General features: G+C 36.6%; 1 protein-coding gene across 5 annotated transcripts in view; it reads left to right on the top strand.

Moving 5' to 3' along the window:
* Window positions 1–17,720, top strand: part of SHOC2 (SHOC2 leucine rich repeat scaffold protein) — a 64,788-nt gene extending 47,068 nt beyond the window's left edge. For 2 of the 5 annotated variants that reach the window (XM_053984446.1, XM_053984447.1), the window contains 6 exons: window positions 3,027–3,157; window positions 5,882–6,070; window positions 7,369–7,491; window positions 9,591–9,728; window positions 10,218–10,335; window positions 11,599–17,720. In XM_053984446.1, coding sequence (XP_053840421.1) covers window positions 3,027–3,157; window positions 5,882–6,070; window positions 7,369–7,491; window positions 9,591–9,728; window positions 10,218–10,335; window positions 11,599–11,807 — 908 coding nt within the window. In that variant the 3' untranslated portion in view covers window positions 11,808–17,720. The remainder of the gene's footprint in view (window positions 1–3,026; window positions 3,158–5,881; window positions 6,071–7,368; window positions 7,492–9,590; window positions 9,729–10,217; window positions 10,336–11,598) is intronic. The other 3 variants (XR_008438242.1, XR_008438241.1, XR_008438243.1) reach the window with 3 other exon arrangements.
* Window positions 17,721–18,257: the final 537 nt, after the last annotated feature.

The raw sequence follows: 18,257 nt of genomic DNA, 5'->3' as shown, positions 1-18,257 counted from the left end.
GACCATGGAGGCAAATGTTAACATTGTACTGCATTCCTGTTAAAAAGAAAAGTTAACTTGGACACACTGGGCACAGGCAAGAGCTGTATCCTGTTTTGTGAAGGTGGGTCTAGGATGTGGCTTGTCCAGCATGTGAAGATACAAGATGATAAGGGTTTCACACTGCCGATGCATTCACAGTGAGGTGTGGGTATGCACTCCAAGGATGAAAAGATAGCTGAAGACTGACTGAAGACTGAGACCCTGTAAATTGGCTGTAAATAAATTCTGGCTTGAAATGAGAAGGTGGCTCATGTTGCCTGCATCAGCTGGGCCCAGGACAGTCCTTCCAAGAGCAGTGGGAGAGGTGCTACTGATGCAGCTGCAGCTGAAATCTTACTTCAGGAATAATTGTATTTAGTGCTATGGTGTGTAAAACAATCATAAGGAATGTGGTACACAGAGAATGTGTCTTCTGTTATGCATTTGTGTGCCTTTCCCTTGGAGAAGAAAGATAACTAGTAAAGAAACAGCGATAAAGTTCTATTAAGAAATGCTACTTATGATAAGGAGAAATTAATGAGAGCTGCTATTTATGCCTCCTTTCTCCTCATGATAATGTCATGAGGATCGCCAACGTGTGTCATTCTCTTCTTTATGGTACATTTTGACTCTCTCTAGTGGCTGCCTTGTTTCATTTTTCTGAAATGCCACATTGCTGGTAGGAAGAGAGCCATATACATACAGCCTGTGTTCACAATCTGGAACTGGCACAGCAATGTTGTATTGCTAAGCAACAGTTGGCATCATGCTGTCTACTTCCCTGTTTGCCTGAAAAATCCAGATCAGCATCTAGCGCATGTTTTAGGTAGTGAAAAGAATAGTAGGTTTATATCTTTTTTTGTGTAAAGTTTGTTGTTCATTCTTTAGTAAAACATTAAATAACAATTCAGAGAAATATAGTCAGGGTGTGCTTTGTTCATCCCTAGGATGGCAAATCCTAATGATCTTGGAGCCTTGCAGTAGAATGTTTTTTGTGAGAAGTGAGGCCAGTTTTTTATTCAGCCAGCAATGCCTGATCTCACAAATACAGCATGGCATAGCTAAGTTATGTACAAATCTGTGTCTTTATACTAGTGGACTGTAGGATCAGAGCAGGTCTTAATTATTCTCTTTAGTGTGTACATGCATTGCAGGATTTAACAGGGAAAGATGAAGATTTGTGCACTGGAGTGCAATATTGATAGCCTTGGATTTTAAATGCCTTTTTCTGATTAAGTGAAGACTCCCTTTGCTGCTTCTATAAAAATTTTATACTAGCTTAGAATCTAGCACTTTAAAAAATAGAACTCAAAATCCCAATTGAAAATACTACAAGTTAAGGAATGGTGTGTAGCTACCTGTTGTGAGTTTTATTTAGTTGTTGATGGTACTAAGTAAAATTTGTTGCCAAGCTTGTCAGATAATTTTCAGATAGGCACTGAAAACTCATCCCTTTTTTTATTGATTTGTAAGATGTAGATGATTTTTGTTCTATATTAAGGGTTTTGGATTTTTTTTCAGTTGCAGTTTTATGGGGGAGCTAATGTTTTTTGTTTTCTGCTCTTTTTCTGGTGCTTTTTTTTTTGTTTTACTTCCACTGCTTCTGTGACTTCTCTGTTTTAGAAACTACAGTGAAATCATACATCATTCTTTCTAGTTTCAAGTTTTTATTATCTACATTCCCAACTATTTGGTGATATTGGGGCATTTATTTTGACCAGGTTCAGGAAAGAGATATTTTGCCTCTTGCTTTGTTGAAAGTTTTTCTCTGTCTAGCAGACATACTCTACATTCACTTCTTCCTTTGCTGTGTTGCAGTAACCTTTGTGTAAGTGCACATGCATAGACACTAATACAGCCTTCTCTTAATGAGCAGTTAGACTGTACATATTAAGACCCCTTCATCTTTTAAAATTACTTCTGGTTATTCATCTACCAATTATTAAATGCACTGTTTCTTTTCTAATGTGTCAGTTTGGTACTTCAATTTGCAGAACAAAGGTGTTGTGCCATGGGTGGTTGTAAAATCAAGTGTAAACCAGCAAATGTTTTGCAAGGAACTGATTGTGTGAACGTGTTCACAAGCTTCCCTGGTGCAAAGTCCACACCTGCACAGACACCTTTTCTGACTGCAGGGATGAGCCAGTGGTCAAGTTTCTTTGTACAATTTGGCAGTTGGCTTTTCAGTGAAGTTCAAGGCCTTGCTACCTGCAGGAGAGGCTAAATGCCCCAGCACGCTATAGTTCAACAACATCCTGGAGCAGTTGGTTTTGGTCTTTAGTACTTGTTAGATGGTAAAGGTTGGAGCTAAAGGGAGCTTCAGATGGGAAATTCTCAAGCTGCAAGTTTCTCGAGATTTTTATTCCCTGACAGAAAGATGTATCAACTGAGACCATCAGCCTAGCAATATTCAGAAATATTTTACATGCACTACTGTCCAGATTTTTGTAGACTTCATTCAGACTTTTCCTTCAGTATCACTCTAAAACTTGGAAATTCTGGGTTTTTTCCTATCACCTATTAAAGGTTTTCTTGCTGTTGGAGGATGGTAAAGCTGTGGGGATTTTTTTCCCTGCAGAGGAAATTGTTTTTCCAGAACCTGAGTTGTATGATGCATGCCCAGGTTCTGGTAATATGATTCATGGCATTGAATGATACTGTCTGTAATTTTAAAAAGTCATTTTGGGGACATCTGGAAAAATGATAGTATGTTTTGCTGATAGAAAGATCAGGATAGAAGGACTTTTACAATAGGGCATAAGCCTTACTTACTTATCATATTATACAGAACTTCAGAATAATATTTAATATGCACAATCTACTTCTGCGTGGTTGACTTCAGCATTGGAAATCTGTGTATCTCCTGTTTTGGGATGATAGCTCCATTTCACCATTTGAAATTTTGAAGTGTAAGGTGAGAGACAACAGCAGAATCAGAAGTCCCACCTTGTTCTGTGCATTTGTGTGATTCTCACAGCATAGTAACACCTGTTTTCTACCCGTAGGAAATCTGTCCAGTCTAAGTCGTCTTGGCCTGAGGTACAATAGGCTGTCAGCAATTCCCAAGTCCTTAGCAAAATGCAGTGAACTTGATGAGCTGAACTTGGAGAACAACAACATTTCTACTTTACCAGAGGTGAGGAGAAGAGGGAGTGGACTGGGGAGGGGATGCTGCTGGAAAACATCGATGTTTTGTAAAGGGAGTGGAACAAGGGAAATGATTTCATCTTGCATCTTAACTCTGAGGAATACCTTTTGTTTTAACCTAAAAGTAATATGAATTATGTCAATTGTGTAAACATTAGGTATATTTAATCAGTATAGAAAGACTAATGTCATACAACTTGAGTCAAAACTGAGAGCAACACATGTGGTTGTATTTGCTGTGCTGTATCTTTAGAAAACCTTAAATAATGAGTTCAGATTCCCAGCCTTCAAGCCAGATAAGTGTTTTTCAGTGTTTCTGCTTCGTGAAGCATTAGTGCCTGGAAGCAATTGTTCAGATGACAGAAAAAAAAATCTGATGTGATTGCTTCTTATTTTGGATATTTATTCAATTTCTTTAGATCCTTTTAAGATGAAGACTTCATGACACAACATACAGTTTATAGTCTCTTCGATTTTAATGATGGTCAAACTGCTGTCCTAAGCTGTCATCCCCATGACCCCAAGTCGTCTAAATTACTAGTATAAAATGAGGTTAAAGGTTATCTAAATATGTATATAGGAAACTATAAATAGAAGGAAAAAAATGCATTTGGAATTAGGCAAAGTATTTACAGTAACAAAGGGCAGTAAGTAACGAATTTTCCTCAGATAAATTTCTGAGCTCAGATAGCAATGATAGACTGAAACAGAGAATTTAATAAATGTTTGGGCAAGACTATAATTTAAGAAAATGCTAGAGTGAAAACCACCAGGCTGCTTTGAGGATGAGAGCTAAGCTAGCCCACCCCACCCAGACGTGTTACAAAAGCAACTACAGTGTAATTACAAAAAGCCAATGTGAGGGATGATTACTTTCTTTAACACACATTCAGTCATAATACAAACCTCTTTGTAACTGTGCTGCCTTCTTCAGGTATATTTGCCCACAATATGTTAACACTTAAGTTTGCAGAAATGTATAGTTTATACTGTAATCTGTTTAAAATAAAACATGTTGTGCTATAAGACAAAGAACTGTATTTGTAGAAGAAATTTCTGAATTTCAAAACATAGCTGAAGCTGCTGACACAATGCCTAATAAATATTTTATCTTAAAAGGACGGGCTGGAAGAAGGCAGCACTGCCACAGTTCTCATAGGTGTAAGAGCATTGTTCTCTTTGTACTGCCAAAGCTCTCTTGCTTCCCTTCAAATGCATTTAATTACTCTGGGCTATTAGAGTGAATTAGCTAACATATTTTAGATATTTTTTTGGTATACAAGCAGCCTTCAAAACCAGCTTTTTGGAATGCCAAGATCCATCTGAAGCAATAAAGTGTGTTAGAGCTCAGGGACTGCCTAACCCTAGGACTAATATCTGTTAATTAAAGTATAGGTAGAAACAATATTTCTTAACCAAAGATTATACTAATTAATGATTAGGTTAGATTAATACTGATTTGAAGATCCATTATTTTATCTGTAGTGGGGAAAATGCTTCACTGATATTTGCTGAGATGCCCCCAGTGTCTTAAGTTTTAGCCAGGGCATTTAGGTAAGTCCCTATTAGATCCTATTTTATTTACAATAATGTTAATAAACTATTTATAAAAGTAGCCAAAGCTTTCCTGGTGAAACAGCAAAGCCATGTTCTTAAAGCATTTACAGTGAATATGGAGCTCAAATTGCAATCCAGAAATACTGACATTAGGAATATGGTTGGAATCATTATCTTGTTACTGCTCATTCCTGATTGCAGATGTTGCATTATTTATGGTATGTAATGCCATGCATAAATCTCCAATTTCTGTAATACTTAAGCAAATAGGGCTGGATTCAAGTTGGTGTAGTAATAAGCAAAGGTGACACTTCAGCAGTAATTTAGATCTCATTATCCATCTCCACAGTTCCAGCAATGTGCTTGGCACGTAACTAACAGATGAACTGAGATATGGGCTGCTGGGATTTTGGAATATAATTAGATTGTCAAAAGAAATGAAACTCTGGATTCAATGGGCAGCCCTTGCTATCCAGTTTACCTACAGGCTTCTTGCTTTTTATTTTTTAAGGGGAAAATATAGAGGAGTAACTACTTCGGAATATTTTAGAAAAAGGAAAAAACAATGGGATTTTCCAACCCATCCTATTCTTTTTCTCTGTCTGATTATCTGAAGTTGGTATGGTATAATTACAAGACACTGACAAGTTGTGATCACAGTATGGATTTTTATGAAGTTACCAGAGATTTGTACTGGAATTATCAAATGCCTCTTTTGGGAACCATTGTGTGGGGGTATTTCTTTGGGCCTCATTTTGATGTGGGTGAGCTGCTGGAGCCAAAATAGCTGCTGGGAATGGGATGAACACGCTGCCCCTGCACTCCTGGAGCAACGTGTCATTAGAAAAATTGCTTTCAGAGGAGTAAAGAGTTACCAAACCTCCCAAACCTGTGCTTTTAAATGGTATGTTTGCTTTTTTTTGTATCTGTCAGCATGCAGGGAGGAAGGGGTAATAAGGTAGTGGCTGATGACTGTGAGCAGAGGTTGTTGCTGGTGGAAGTTTTATCAAATTTAACACTGGTTTGTGTGTTGCAACACTTCTTCAGGGGATGGACTTAAGGGGGAAAAAACATTTCTAATTAGACCCATAAGGGAAAAGAGATGCATTCAAATAAATCTGTCCTAAGCTCTTGGGTGGTTTTCTTCTTTCTACAGGGTCTTTTATCCAGCCTTGTCAAACTGACTAGTTTAACATTGGCCAGGAACTGCTTCCAGTCCTATCCTGTGGGTGGCCCGTCCCAGTTCTCCACAATCTACTCTCTCAATATGGAGCACAACCGCATCAATAAAATCCCCTTTGGAATTTTCTCTCGAGCTAAAGTATTAAGTAAGCTGAACATGAAGGTGAGGCACAGAAACATGCTACTGTGTAAAATCAATGAGGAGCACTGTTTGCAGCTCCAGGAATTCTGGCAGACTTAATAATGTAAGGAATGAATTTATCATGCTGAAGTGGATGCTGCTGCTATCACATATATAAATAATTCTGTATTAGTCTAAAATTGTGCTATCAAGATGTTACTAATTTGTCTTTATGTTTGTTAGTTAAGGTTTTGTCACATTTACTTGAGTTTGAGCAATGAATATAAGAAAGCTGGCTGCAAAGTTCTTTAATATCCACATGGGACACAAGCATATTGATTAGCTTATTTCTCCTTCAGACACTGTTACAGTTTACATTATAAACAGAACTATGTAAAATAATTTTTTTAATATGGTCTTTCAAAACCTAAGTCTAGAGACTTTTGGCAATATTTGAAGAGCACAGCAAAAGAGCTTTTAAGTGTGCTAATACAGTTAAAGTAGGGAAAAAAGATGGTATTTTTCTATGAATAGATTTATTTCAAGAAATGCTTGAGCAGTAGCTAAGCTCAGCTACTGTTTTAGAATAGTTTGACACAAATGAATCCTCAATTTGCATTGTCCAATTTTTTCACATATCCATTTGTAACTTTGCCTGTTTACCACAACTTTGCGTGACCATTTTTTAAAAGGTCTTGTGGTCTCTGGTCTAAATCAAATATTTAAAAAATATTTTGAGCAGTAACATGTTCAGAGTAATTTCAGCTGTTTTTACTCTGAGCCATTAAAGTATATGGGGTTTTTTTGGTTCTCTTTTTTGGTTGTGGGTTTGCTGGGTTTTTTCCCCTAAGCGGGTTTTGGTGTATGGGTTCTGGTGGTTTTTTTTTTATTGTGGTGTTTATTCTCTTGATTGGTTTGTTTGGATTTTTTTTTTTTTAACTCCATATATTTTTAGGATTCAAACATTTGCTGATAGCACCTTTATAAGTTACGGTGAGCTTTCTGTTCTTTTTTTGAACCCACCATCCATTGTATTCAGCAGAAATAGGACAAAAAATGTTTTAACCACTGTGTGAGAGCTTGAGAATTATGTGCTTTTAATTTTTCCACTTCAGTTCATATTAGTAACACAGAGTCAGTTCTGTAACTCTAGATTGGTACCACTAATATTTGGTGGAATTTGAAAAAAAATTGGCCAATTACCAACATTTTATTCTTCTGATTTCATTATCAGCTATGTTGTTATGAAGTATTTCTGTTAGCAGTTCATTTAATCTGTCAGATGCCTTCCCAGCTTCTGGCAAGGGTAGATCCTAAATGTTTGATATGTTAAATCACAGGACAATCAGCTGACATCTCTCCCCTTGGACTTCGGGACTTGGACAAGTATGGTAGAACTGAACTTAGCGACTAACCAGCTCACAAAAATCCCTGAGGATGTATCTGGGCTTGTTTCTCTTGAGGTGAGAAGAGTATAAGTTAACAGCTAAGTGAATACTTGCAACATAGGGATTCTCTACTTCAGGTTTAAGTAATATTACTTTGGGGTCAAATAAAGCTAAATAAATATGTGTATTGGTGCTGTTTAATCCCCTGTTGCATCTGTTTGTGGCTGTTGTCAATGGCTTTTGAATATTCTTTAGGCTCTTGATGAGTGTGCACAAACCACTATGTACAGCTATATTTTTAGCCAGGCAGAAGAAAAATTTTTCTCAACAGGAATCAGTGTTGTAAATGCAGTGTTGCTGAACTTGGTTCAATTCCTGGAGACCAGCATGGAAGCAGCAGGGATCAGAAAAACATAATGGAATGTTTGACAGCCAGGGGAGGCTTGAGTGTAGCTCTGTGAAACTTGTAGGCAGCCAGGTGGGAATTCTCAGCCTTTGGGGGCGAAGAACTCGTAGGTTAAAAGCATGAACTAAACCTGCTCTGTCCCCTCATCCTGTTTCTCAGGGTACCATCAGCAGAGACAAATTATTGCCTTGGAGGGACAGAAAGACAGAGGTACTTGTTTGGGCAGTTGAGGGGACTTTGTAGGCTCTGTAAGTTGCTGGGAAAAATCTTTTAAAGAGCTATAACAAATGGCATATTTGAAATTGCAAATCTCTAATGTGACTTCTTCTGTGAATATTTAATTATTCCTGTAGTGTGGGGCTAAAATTATGACAGCGTAATAGTTACTTAATAGCCCAGTTCCCTTTTAAGTTAAGGCTGTGGTTGATGTGATTGGGAAATTAGTAACCTCTAACAACTGGGTTTGCTGGTGGTCTGTCAGATGCTGAAGCTGGAGAGCTGCTTGGTTTGCTGACCTGTTACCACTGTGTTTCTTTGTAATTAAAAAATCAAACACAAAGGGCTGTTTGGGCGGTGTTTACACAAAAGTGAAGGTTCCCACAGCAGTGCTAAGTCAGCTGCATTTCACGTAGTTAATATTGTCTGTTCCTGCCTTTGTTTCTTGATACGCGATTAAAACATTACTGTTCTCACTGCTCTGTGCGTGTGTAGTGCATAAAGGATGGTCACTGAAATGCTGCTTGTGCTAATCCTCAGGCGTTGGCTTTTTTTCACTTTGATTTTCACTTTGATTCTCACCATGCCTTTCTTTTGTTCCTGCCTGTGGTGTTTTCACATTACATGAAGCCAGTGAATTGGGATTATTGGTAGAAGATGGGCACTTGCAGCCTTGGCTGGTTGTGTGAGGTTGACAGGAGGGTCCATGCTGGCTGCTCTTTCACATCCTCGTGTTTCAATGTGACTTCTTAAAGAACTAGATAATAGCATTGTTTAATCAGTAATTAAATACCTGACTACTCACGGTGCTGTTATGAGGCTTGATTACTTCGTAGAACTGCAGGGTTTCTCTGGAGGAAACACGGTGTATTAGTGTAACCCCTGTTAACTTGCCTGTAAAATAATGAACAACTCTGTTAGCTGATCCTGCAAATAAGGATACACTTCTTGAACCTGGGGTATTTATAATTCAGCTCAGAAAGGAGGAGAAAAACAAGAGGACAGCACTGTAGTAGGCGTGGGTGTGTGATGGCAGCCCATTTTGGAAAGCCAGTGCTCTGCTTAGGTGCTCCCATCTGTGTGTTTATTTGCTGCTGCTCCTAACCAAAGGGACATAGGGAGAAGAGCTTTGAAATACAAAGCTTTTTAAGGAGGACTTGGCAAGCACAGCAAATAATGTAAAACATGGTTATGGGATGGCTATAAGGAAGCATAACAAAATGATAGGCAAATTGAGGAAGAAATTGTTTTTCTTTGGTCATTTGAAGAAATAAGGTTTCTATTGTTTTTGCTTTGCATTGATTATTACATATAATAATATTTGAAAGAAGTATATCCTAAATATTTATATTTGTATCATTAAAGACTTGAAAAAAATGTTAAATCACTGACTTGTTTTATTTTTTTTTAATTTTCAGCTACTTCCTCAGTGTAAATGTAGGCTAATATTGGAGTTCATTACTTGAAAATATATAAAAAAAAAGTATCTTAATCTGTTATTTACTTACTGTGTTGCTGAAATTCTGTGTTTGGTTGTTGTTTCTTTTTTGAGGTTCTTATCTTGTCAAACAATCTCCTAAAGAAACTTCCCCATGGAATTGGAAATCTACGGAAACTCCGAGAGTTAGATCTAGAGGAAAACAAACTGGAATCCTTGCCAAATGAAATAGCTTACCTCAAGGATCTGCAGGTGAAACAATAATTGGTCATGATAAGCATCTTATGTCCTTTATTTACACCATGCTGATTTAATTGCAGCTTTTTGGATGAGTGGAAACTATTTGAGACTGGACATAGAAACAAAAGTTAAAAGTCTTGTGCAACTTCACCCACAATTAGTCCTCATTAACTGTTCCCCAGCTTTATTAGTTAATACTGAACAAAAAATTTTTGAAGGTTTTAACTGTTGTACCATGAGCGTGATACCATCTCAGGAATTATTTCAGTAATGCTCATGAAATCTTCTATGTTTAGGCATGTGTTTTATTAGGCACCTTTTTATTTTTACATTCAATGATGCTTGATAGAGATTTGAAAGTGTTGATGAATGGTTGAAATTTTTCTCATTCAAATTCAGGAGAGTAGAACTCATTCATTTGTGAGCCACATATCTTGTTACTTGCTGTCATTCCAAGCAAAAATCATTAATTTAATTTGTAAAAACGTGTTTTTCCGTTAGAAATTGGTTCTGACTAACAATCAGCTGACCACCCTTCCAAGAGGAATCGGTCACCTTACCAATCTGACGCACCTTGGGCTTGGAGAGAACCTTCTCACACACCTTCCTGAGGAAATTGGTAAGATCCCGTTGTCTGGTTTGATGCAGAGTGTCTGAGCAAAGCATAAATCATAGCCAGCTATTTTGCACATCAGTAAAAGCCACAAAATTAATTTGAAACTCCTGATGTGAAGGATGTGCCACAGGAACAGCAATAGTGATGTGCAGATGAAGAAGGCATGGTTTGTCTCTCACATCATGTTTGGTGAGGAGCCATTACAGCTGCTCATCTTATATGTGCCTCAATGTGAGAAAAACCTGAAATAATCTAAATCCAGAGCTTTGTAATTTATAAGCTAGTGGAGAGAGTTTGGATGCTGTGGAAACAAACTCTGGAATTAAAATCAGTAAGAACATTTTAAATACCATTTTAGGAGTACAGTTTGGTTATTAAAGCTGGTTGTCTTCACAAATGAGAGAATAGTTACTTATTGTCAGGTGTGACTGTTTAACGTATCATGCTGTCAGTTGTTTTTTTCTATAGCTTCTCCTTTTTGTTGGTTTACTATGCCATGAGTCCTGCCTGCTGCTTTCTCTTGTGAAAGAATAAATAATCTCTTAGGTTATAGGAAATACCTATGGTATATAAGATTGGAAAGTAATATTTTGGAGAGGACTTCTATGTTTTTGAAAGGAGGAATGGAAGTCTTAATAAGAAGAAATTACTCTGTTTTCCAGCTTCTGGTTAACCTGTATTGCAGTATGTGTAGTAGAGGCAAACTGTAAAATTTTAATTCAGGAAAAAAATTTAACACTTGTTAGTTCCATTTAATAAATTCATAAGTTAATCTTCCTGTGCAGAGAAGTCATACTCTTCTGCTTTTTTACTGTGACATATGATAGTTATGGCTCCAGGTCTTTAATATATGGCTTCTAATTACATAAAAGGAATGACATACTTTTAAAGAGAGAATAGATCCTGTATGATATAAGTATTTCCTAGGTCCTTTTGACTAGATAGCTGTTCCACGTTGCCTGCACTTGCATAGTTCGTGAATGGCTATGGTGAACTCCCTTCAGTTCTCTTGTTCTCTATATTTGCAGTTCATTTATATCTAAAGGAGATGCCCCAATGGATATTTTTACAGGGAAATTAAAGCAAATTGGTTCTTGCTTAGGCACTGGTGAACAGAACTTGCTGTGCTTGAGAACAGGCGTCTCACTGACTCAAGGTTCTGTATAGGAAAGAGTGGACGCAGAGCCTCTGTCTAAAAGATAGAAACTGCATGAATCAAAAAGATACTACTACTACTACTACTACTTACTATTTTATTTTAACCAGGTACACTGGAGAATCTGGAAGAACTGTATTTGAATGACAACCCAAATCTGCACAGCCTTCCCTTTGAGCTGGCTCTTTGCAGCAAACTGTCAATAATGAGTATTGAGAACTGCCCGCTCAGCCACCTTCCACCTCAGATTGTTGCAGGAGGACCCTCCTTCATCATTCAGTTCCTAAAAATGCAAGGACCATATCGTGCCATGGTCTGATGCTCATCGACTTGTCCAATACACTGTACAAAATACAAACTGCATTAATGTTGTAATTGTCTGTATATGTATATATAATATAATATATGTGGTTTATATTATATTATATATATATAAATATATAAATAATATAAAAAGGCAAATTTAAGACTGCATTATGTGTTTCTGCTAATAGAGGAATCATAGCCATTTAGATTTTTTTTTAAATTCTGTAAAAATGCTTGTCTAAGTTTTCTTTGCTGAACTTGATGGAAGTTGTCTGAATAATCTGAAAATGCCAGTTCATTTAAAGCAATTGCCAATGAACTCAAAGTTTAAATTTAAGGGACAAAACCAGTTTTGCTTAGATTTACTTTCAGTTAAGAGAAATGTATAACCTTTATATAATGAACTTTTCTGTTTTCCTCCCCCACTCCCGCCTTTTCTTTGTGTCAAAACCTGAAAGGGTCACGTCCCCTGAGGTTGGTATTTTCTTTTAACTTATTTTGAGATTTGAAGCAAATGGTGTTTTTATATTGTTTACAGTCAGAGTAAATCACTGGATTTCGTTTTATTCTGATTTGCTCTGTTTTAATCAATCATATCTAGAGTTTATATGCCTCTGCTGATGAATTTTTATCAACCAGTTTGTATACTAAAAACATACTCATCAGAACAACTGGCAGGTGAAAAGGATGCAGTCAAAACAAAAACAAAAGAAAAAAAAAAGCTTGAATTCCTTTAAGTCTTGCTTCCCTGAGTTATCAGTTGCAGGCATAACATATCTGAACTGAGCCTTTTGCGGTTGGTCTTTTCTAGCACAAGTAAACCTTTTCAGATTGGTAAAAATGTGGAGTATCCTCAGTGAAGAGCGGTTTTCATTGTGTGAAGTAACAAGTCCATGAGGTCTGACAGTACAGTTAAGTGACAAGGAAATAATATATATGTACATTTTTATTACAATGTTGAGTCGTAAACTACAACAGGCAATTTTAAGGATTCCTTATAGACCTTGTACAATAAATGAATGTGTCTTACTTTTAAACACTGCAATATATGTAAGTTTTAAGGTTGGTTAACAATGTACTATGGTTTTATATCTTGACTTGCCTTGTACCTCCTTCCATTATGGAACTTCTGTGTCCAAGCACAATATCTTCACACTGTGCTGTTTTGCTGCTGAACTAAATGCACTTTTCCCCATAGCTGGGGCACTTGCTTCAAAATATTCAGTTCAGTATCTTGATTATTCTTTTTTAACTTCATCCTATCTGTTTCAGTATTAAACCAATCTGTTAAAAAAGAGGCACCTTTTTCATTTGTGCAGAGATGAGTTGGTAGCTCAAGAGAAACACTGTAAGTAGTGGACATTCAGTTTTATCATGAATTTCTTAGCTGTTTAGAAGGCAGGAGATGCTTCAGGGAGATTTACACTATTGCTGCACTTGCAGGGCCAGTTGTCCTTTTTCAGGAGGGTGAGAACTCGAGGCAGTCACGTTCCATGGTTACCCAAGAACTGTTCTGTTTATACTCACTGGAATTGTTGCTGGGGTAGTGTGACTTACAGGGCTGTACCTTTTGCACAAAATCAAATCAATGGATGCCATGGGAAATCTGTTTCACGTGCAGAAGTTTGGGAATATTGTTTCTGGCTTTCAGGCGTGCTTATTTAGACATATTTCCTCAGTCTACTTGCATTTTGTTTTGTTGTATGTCTTTTCATTAACAAGGAGTAAGTTTTAAATGGAAGGCAGGTGGAGATATAAAACCTTAGAGGGCTTAAACATGCTGTAAAACTATTGTAGATGTCACTGGATTTTACTAAGTAATGTTCTATTCTTTCTCACACACTCTCTCTGTCGATTCCCCCCCCTTCCCTTTTTTTTTTTTACATCTACTGTAGCTTTTCAGTTTAGACTTAAGTTTATAAAAGGCTAGTTCCTTACAGTTCTGCCTGAGTTAATCTTTTTCAGCACTAAGGTGTTAAAATATGAAGATGCTGAAATGTTTAGTATCAAGACTGTAAATGAAGTTCTGAATATACTGCAAAGTCCGTGTTTGTGCCCTCAGGTCACTAGGGGGGAAACTGGTTTGATTAATATGGTTCCTTAAAGCAAAAGTGGCGACCCCTTGTGTTTCCAAACGTCTTGGTCTCATTCCCTGTCTGCTCCTCAATCCCGTTTTTATAAGAGTTCAAGGGATTGAATTTGTTTAGTTTGTAAATATGTTGATTATTCACCTTGTTAAGGTACATGGTTAATGACTGTATGATTGGAGCTGACCCTCTCACATAAATTCCTGTGGAGAAGTTGGCTACCAAAACAGTGCTCGTTACACTCACTTAAAAACAAGCTATTCTTTTCAGTACACTTATAGGAATAAATAAAGCTATGTTTTAATTCATTGCTATATTAAAAACAGGATATTTTTTTCAAACTGTCTTTGTACTAGTATGGTTGTTGCAATGCCAGATAATCCTGAGTCCTGTTTTAGGAGTTTAATTTTATACACTTTGAGGTGAATGCTTATTTTTTCAGTGTCTCAAGGGAGATTTGAATAAGAGCAGTGTGAGAGAAGTTCTGGTGCAGGAGAAATCAAGTCAGAAGAATCTGAAAAGTTCTTTAAAATGATCTGAAAGTTTAAAGCTTTAAATATCTGGCACAGATTGAGAATACATGCATATAAATCCATGTCAGTACAACACAAGGATTTATATCCAGATCTATACATAGATCCATATAAATCCAGCCATTTTGATCATTCAAAATAGTCTTCTGAAATAACAGACTTTTGCATTTCCCAGGATGCTGCATTGTAAACTAGTGTAGATTCTAGATGGTTTATTGCCTGGTGACATTCAGTTGAACAAACATACTGGCTTACACATGTTTAAGAATTCTATTTGCCCATATCAGTTAAAGTATGAATGGAAAGAACTTAATTCTGACAACTGTATGTATACATAAATACAAAAATGTATTTGTGTATCTATACATGTATGAAAGCATAAACAATGTGGAGAAATAAATTATTTACAGCGTTTTTGAAAATATGATTGAGAAACAAATGATTCCCAGATACTTGTATTAAATGTTTATTCTCTTTCCTATACTGAGGGAAATTTAGAATGGTTATTGAAAAATATGACAGTTTTTACTTTGAGTGAAAATCATGACCTTGATTACTTGTTCATAGCCAAAATATCAATTTTATATGTGTCTGTGCCTGTGTGCATGCATACTCATGCCTCATAGACACTATCCTGAATCATGCCTTGATTTAACAAGCTAAATTATTGTAGACTATGTAGTATTATGGAAGTCTGGGAAGGTATAAAGCAGATCAGAGATTTGCTAAACCATGAAAAGAAGGAACAGTTGCTGTTGTGACTCATGTTGATCACATATTTAATTTTAATTTACTAAATAAGAATTTGTTGGATAATTCTTTGCAAAAGTTTTTTAGCATAAGGTTTTAAAAGTTGTATCTCTCACTGTCCCATATTCGAATTTGTCACCAAAATTGTCTGGTGTAAGTGCAGTGGAAATGCTGCTTGTTAAGTTGGGTCACAGAGCTGTATAATTGGGACTTTCCATTTTGACCTTCATGCACCCTTTTTAGAAAGATTTGAATTGTAGAATATTCATTTCAGTGCCTCTCTTTGATTTAGTATTTTTAGGAACGTGCATGTTTAGACATCTTGAAGGTTGTGTTTGCTCATGATTTAGACAATTGGTACTGGGATTGTCTCTCTGGTTAGTGCTTAAACCTATTGTGTCACCTGGAAATCACGTGTCATCCTCAATCCTCGGAGATTGAGAAATCTTTTATTTAACAATTAGAAAGCTTTGAGAGGTTATTTTTTCTCCCCCCCCTTCTTTTTTTAACCCCAAAATAAATTAAACTTCTAAATCAGCACAAATCCATATCAGGAGACTTTTCATATCTGGATGCAATGAAGAATTTTCCTGCCAGTGTCACACCTCAGCTGTATCAAAAGACATGCCAAAATAGCTTCTAATTAGAAATGTGCAGTTGGTGATAATTTGCACAACACAAACTTCAAGGCACAGTAAGGACGATTACAAACAAATTATAGGATCTACGAATGGGTTTGTTTTCACATATGCAAATATTAAAAAAAAAAAGTTTATTATTCTGATTTAGATCTTAACCAGGACTGCACAGGACCTTTGCTGTGGAAAAATATCAGACCACACTAATTTTGTGGTTAAAAGCTAAGTGAGAGTGTAAACAGTCTACAAAAATGTACTTTTAATCTGAATTATTGTAATGTTGTTATGTCTATATAAAAGATTGCCTTGCTTTTTTATAAGAGTCATTCTGTATCAATGCATTCATTATAAATAGTATATTTGTTAATAAGCTGCCACTGGGTCTTTTCAAAGTTTTCTAGTATTTCTAGTCTGACATTAACCTGGATGTAAGTCTACTTTTGCAGCACCTCAAATTATTAAGAACTGCGTTCTCATTATATACTTATCACTCTACAGAAGATCTCAAAATAGAGATTTTCATGTAGAGCAATTACAGGAAGCTTCAAAAGTTGGATGATAGTAACTTCTTTACTCAGAGTCATGTAGACTGGAGACCTTCTGTACAGCAAGTATTGGTAAAAATTTTATATTCATTTTGTTATGTTTTAGTAGGCCATGTAGTAAAAAAATCCCACAGCTTTCTCTCTGATGGGGAAAATAAATCTTGGATTTTACTGCAAAATGCATTTCAGCAGCAACAAAATTAAAGTAGATATAGAATTGCGATGCCTAAAAGACAGACACTGGCATTTAATCTTCAGGTTTAATAAAAGACAGTATTGCCAAGCTGCCATGGCATTGATTAAACTGTTATCTTCCAGCTCTGTCAAGCTCATTGCACAGACTGCTTCAAGAAAGTCATGCTTGCATCGTGCCCTACAAACAAACAAACAAACAAACAATAAGCCAATGTCCTTGGAAGTCAGAATAGAAAGCCCTCAGGAGTTTGGACATGAGGAAAGAGGAAGAGGACTGTAGCTGGTTGCTTTAAAAAGCTGGAACCAGCTCTCATAGTGTGCAGCAGTCACTCTTGCAGTAATGAATGCTTCTGTCATTTCATCAGGTCCCTGCTGACTAAAATCAATAAAGGGTCTGATCAAAATACCTAAATTTTGGTCTTTGAGGTAAGTCAGTCCCTGTAACCATAAGTTAACCAGTCTCCTCACCAGTGTGGCAGTCCTGTGCTGTGATGTTGGACCACCTGCCATCCCCCTGTCTGACAGGGCTGTGCAGATGTGCAGAACAGGATGTGCAGCTCCTCTGCTGTACTGCTCCAGACCTCACCAACCACTGTTTGAAGGGCTTGCAGAAAGGAAACAGCATCTGCCTTTAGTAGCCTTGATAGATGAAGCAAATTCACAGAAGAAACTTTGTTTTTCCTTTTTTTCTTTTTTTTAAATTTTACATCTCTGTGTATTTCTGGTCTCTGCAACATCCTGTGTTTAATAATTTTATAATATAATTATGTGCTGGGTGAAAAAGTACTTCCTTTTGTTTGTTTTGAGCCACGCCACCTTATTTCATTTGGTAACTCATAGTTCTTGTAGAACTAGAAATTTATGAACAGGTTTTTTTTTCCCGTTCATCTGCTTTTTATCACTCTTGAAGGTTTTGGGTTTATGTCTTAGGTTGCCAAAAACAAACCAAGACAGTTTATTTTCATAAATGGCAGCATTTTTTCTCCAAGTCATAGAGTTCTAGTTTTTTAGCTTCTTTTCAAACTAAACCTCTTCTCTTCTCTGATAATTCCTGCTGCCTTTCTCTGTGGTTTTCTAGTCTCAGCTCTGAGTCTTTTTCCTAGTTCGTGGCCTTTAGCAACCTCTTTTGTTCTTTGTGTGCTACTTTTTGAAATAAAAGTACAGTTCTGTTATGAAAATTAAAGTTGAGTGGCTGATAAAGTTTAGTACTAAGCTCTGGTGAGGAATAATCCCACTAGGCAAGGATCCGATTGGGATTTATACTTCAGATGCGGGCCACCCTCTGCTGTATTTAATTGTTTCCTCTGATTAGCTATAACTGTCTTCCATCATCTCTTGCAACTAGGTATAAAAACCAAAATTAATACGAAATTTTTCGTAGTGTGCTGATTTAAATAATGCCAGGATTTACAATGCTCTCTTCATGCTAGTAAGAGTTTATTGTTTTGGAAGATGTGACTTTTGAATATTTCAGCTGACCTTTTTAAACTGTCAAAGCCCAACATTTTCTGAACAGACTGGGAAATTTCTGGTATTACTTTTTTTTTGAAAGATAAATTGGAGACTGCACTGGTTGGGTTTTATTTTCTTCCTTGAAGTCTTTGTAGAAAGCTACATAAGAAATTCACATAGTTAAAAAAAGAGAGAAGAAAAGGAATCTTCCCTGACCCTTCCATGACAGGGAGCATCCTGCCAACAATTGGGTCACCTGGAGC

The sequence above is a fragment of the Vidua macroura genome, chromosome 8, assembly GCF_024509145.1.
Source record: "Vidua macroura isolate BioBank_ID:100142 chromosome 8, ASM2450914v1, whole genome shotgun sequence".
Taxonomy (NCBI): Eukaryota; Metazoa; Chordata; class Aves; order Passeriformes; family Viduidae; genus Vidua; species Vidua macroura.
This window is presented reverse-complemented; position numbering and strand designations above follow the sequence as displayed.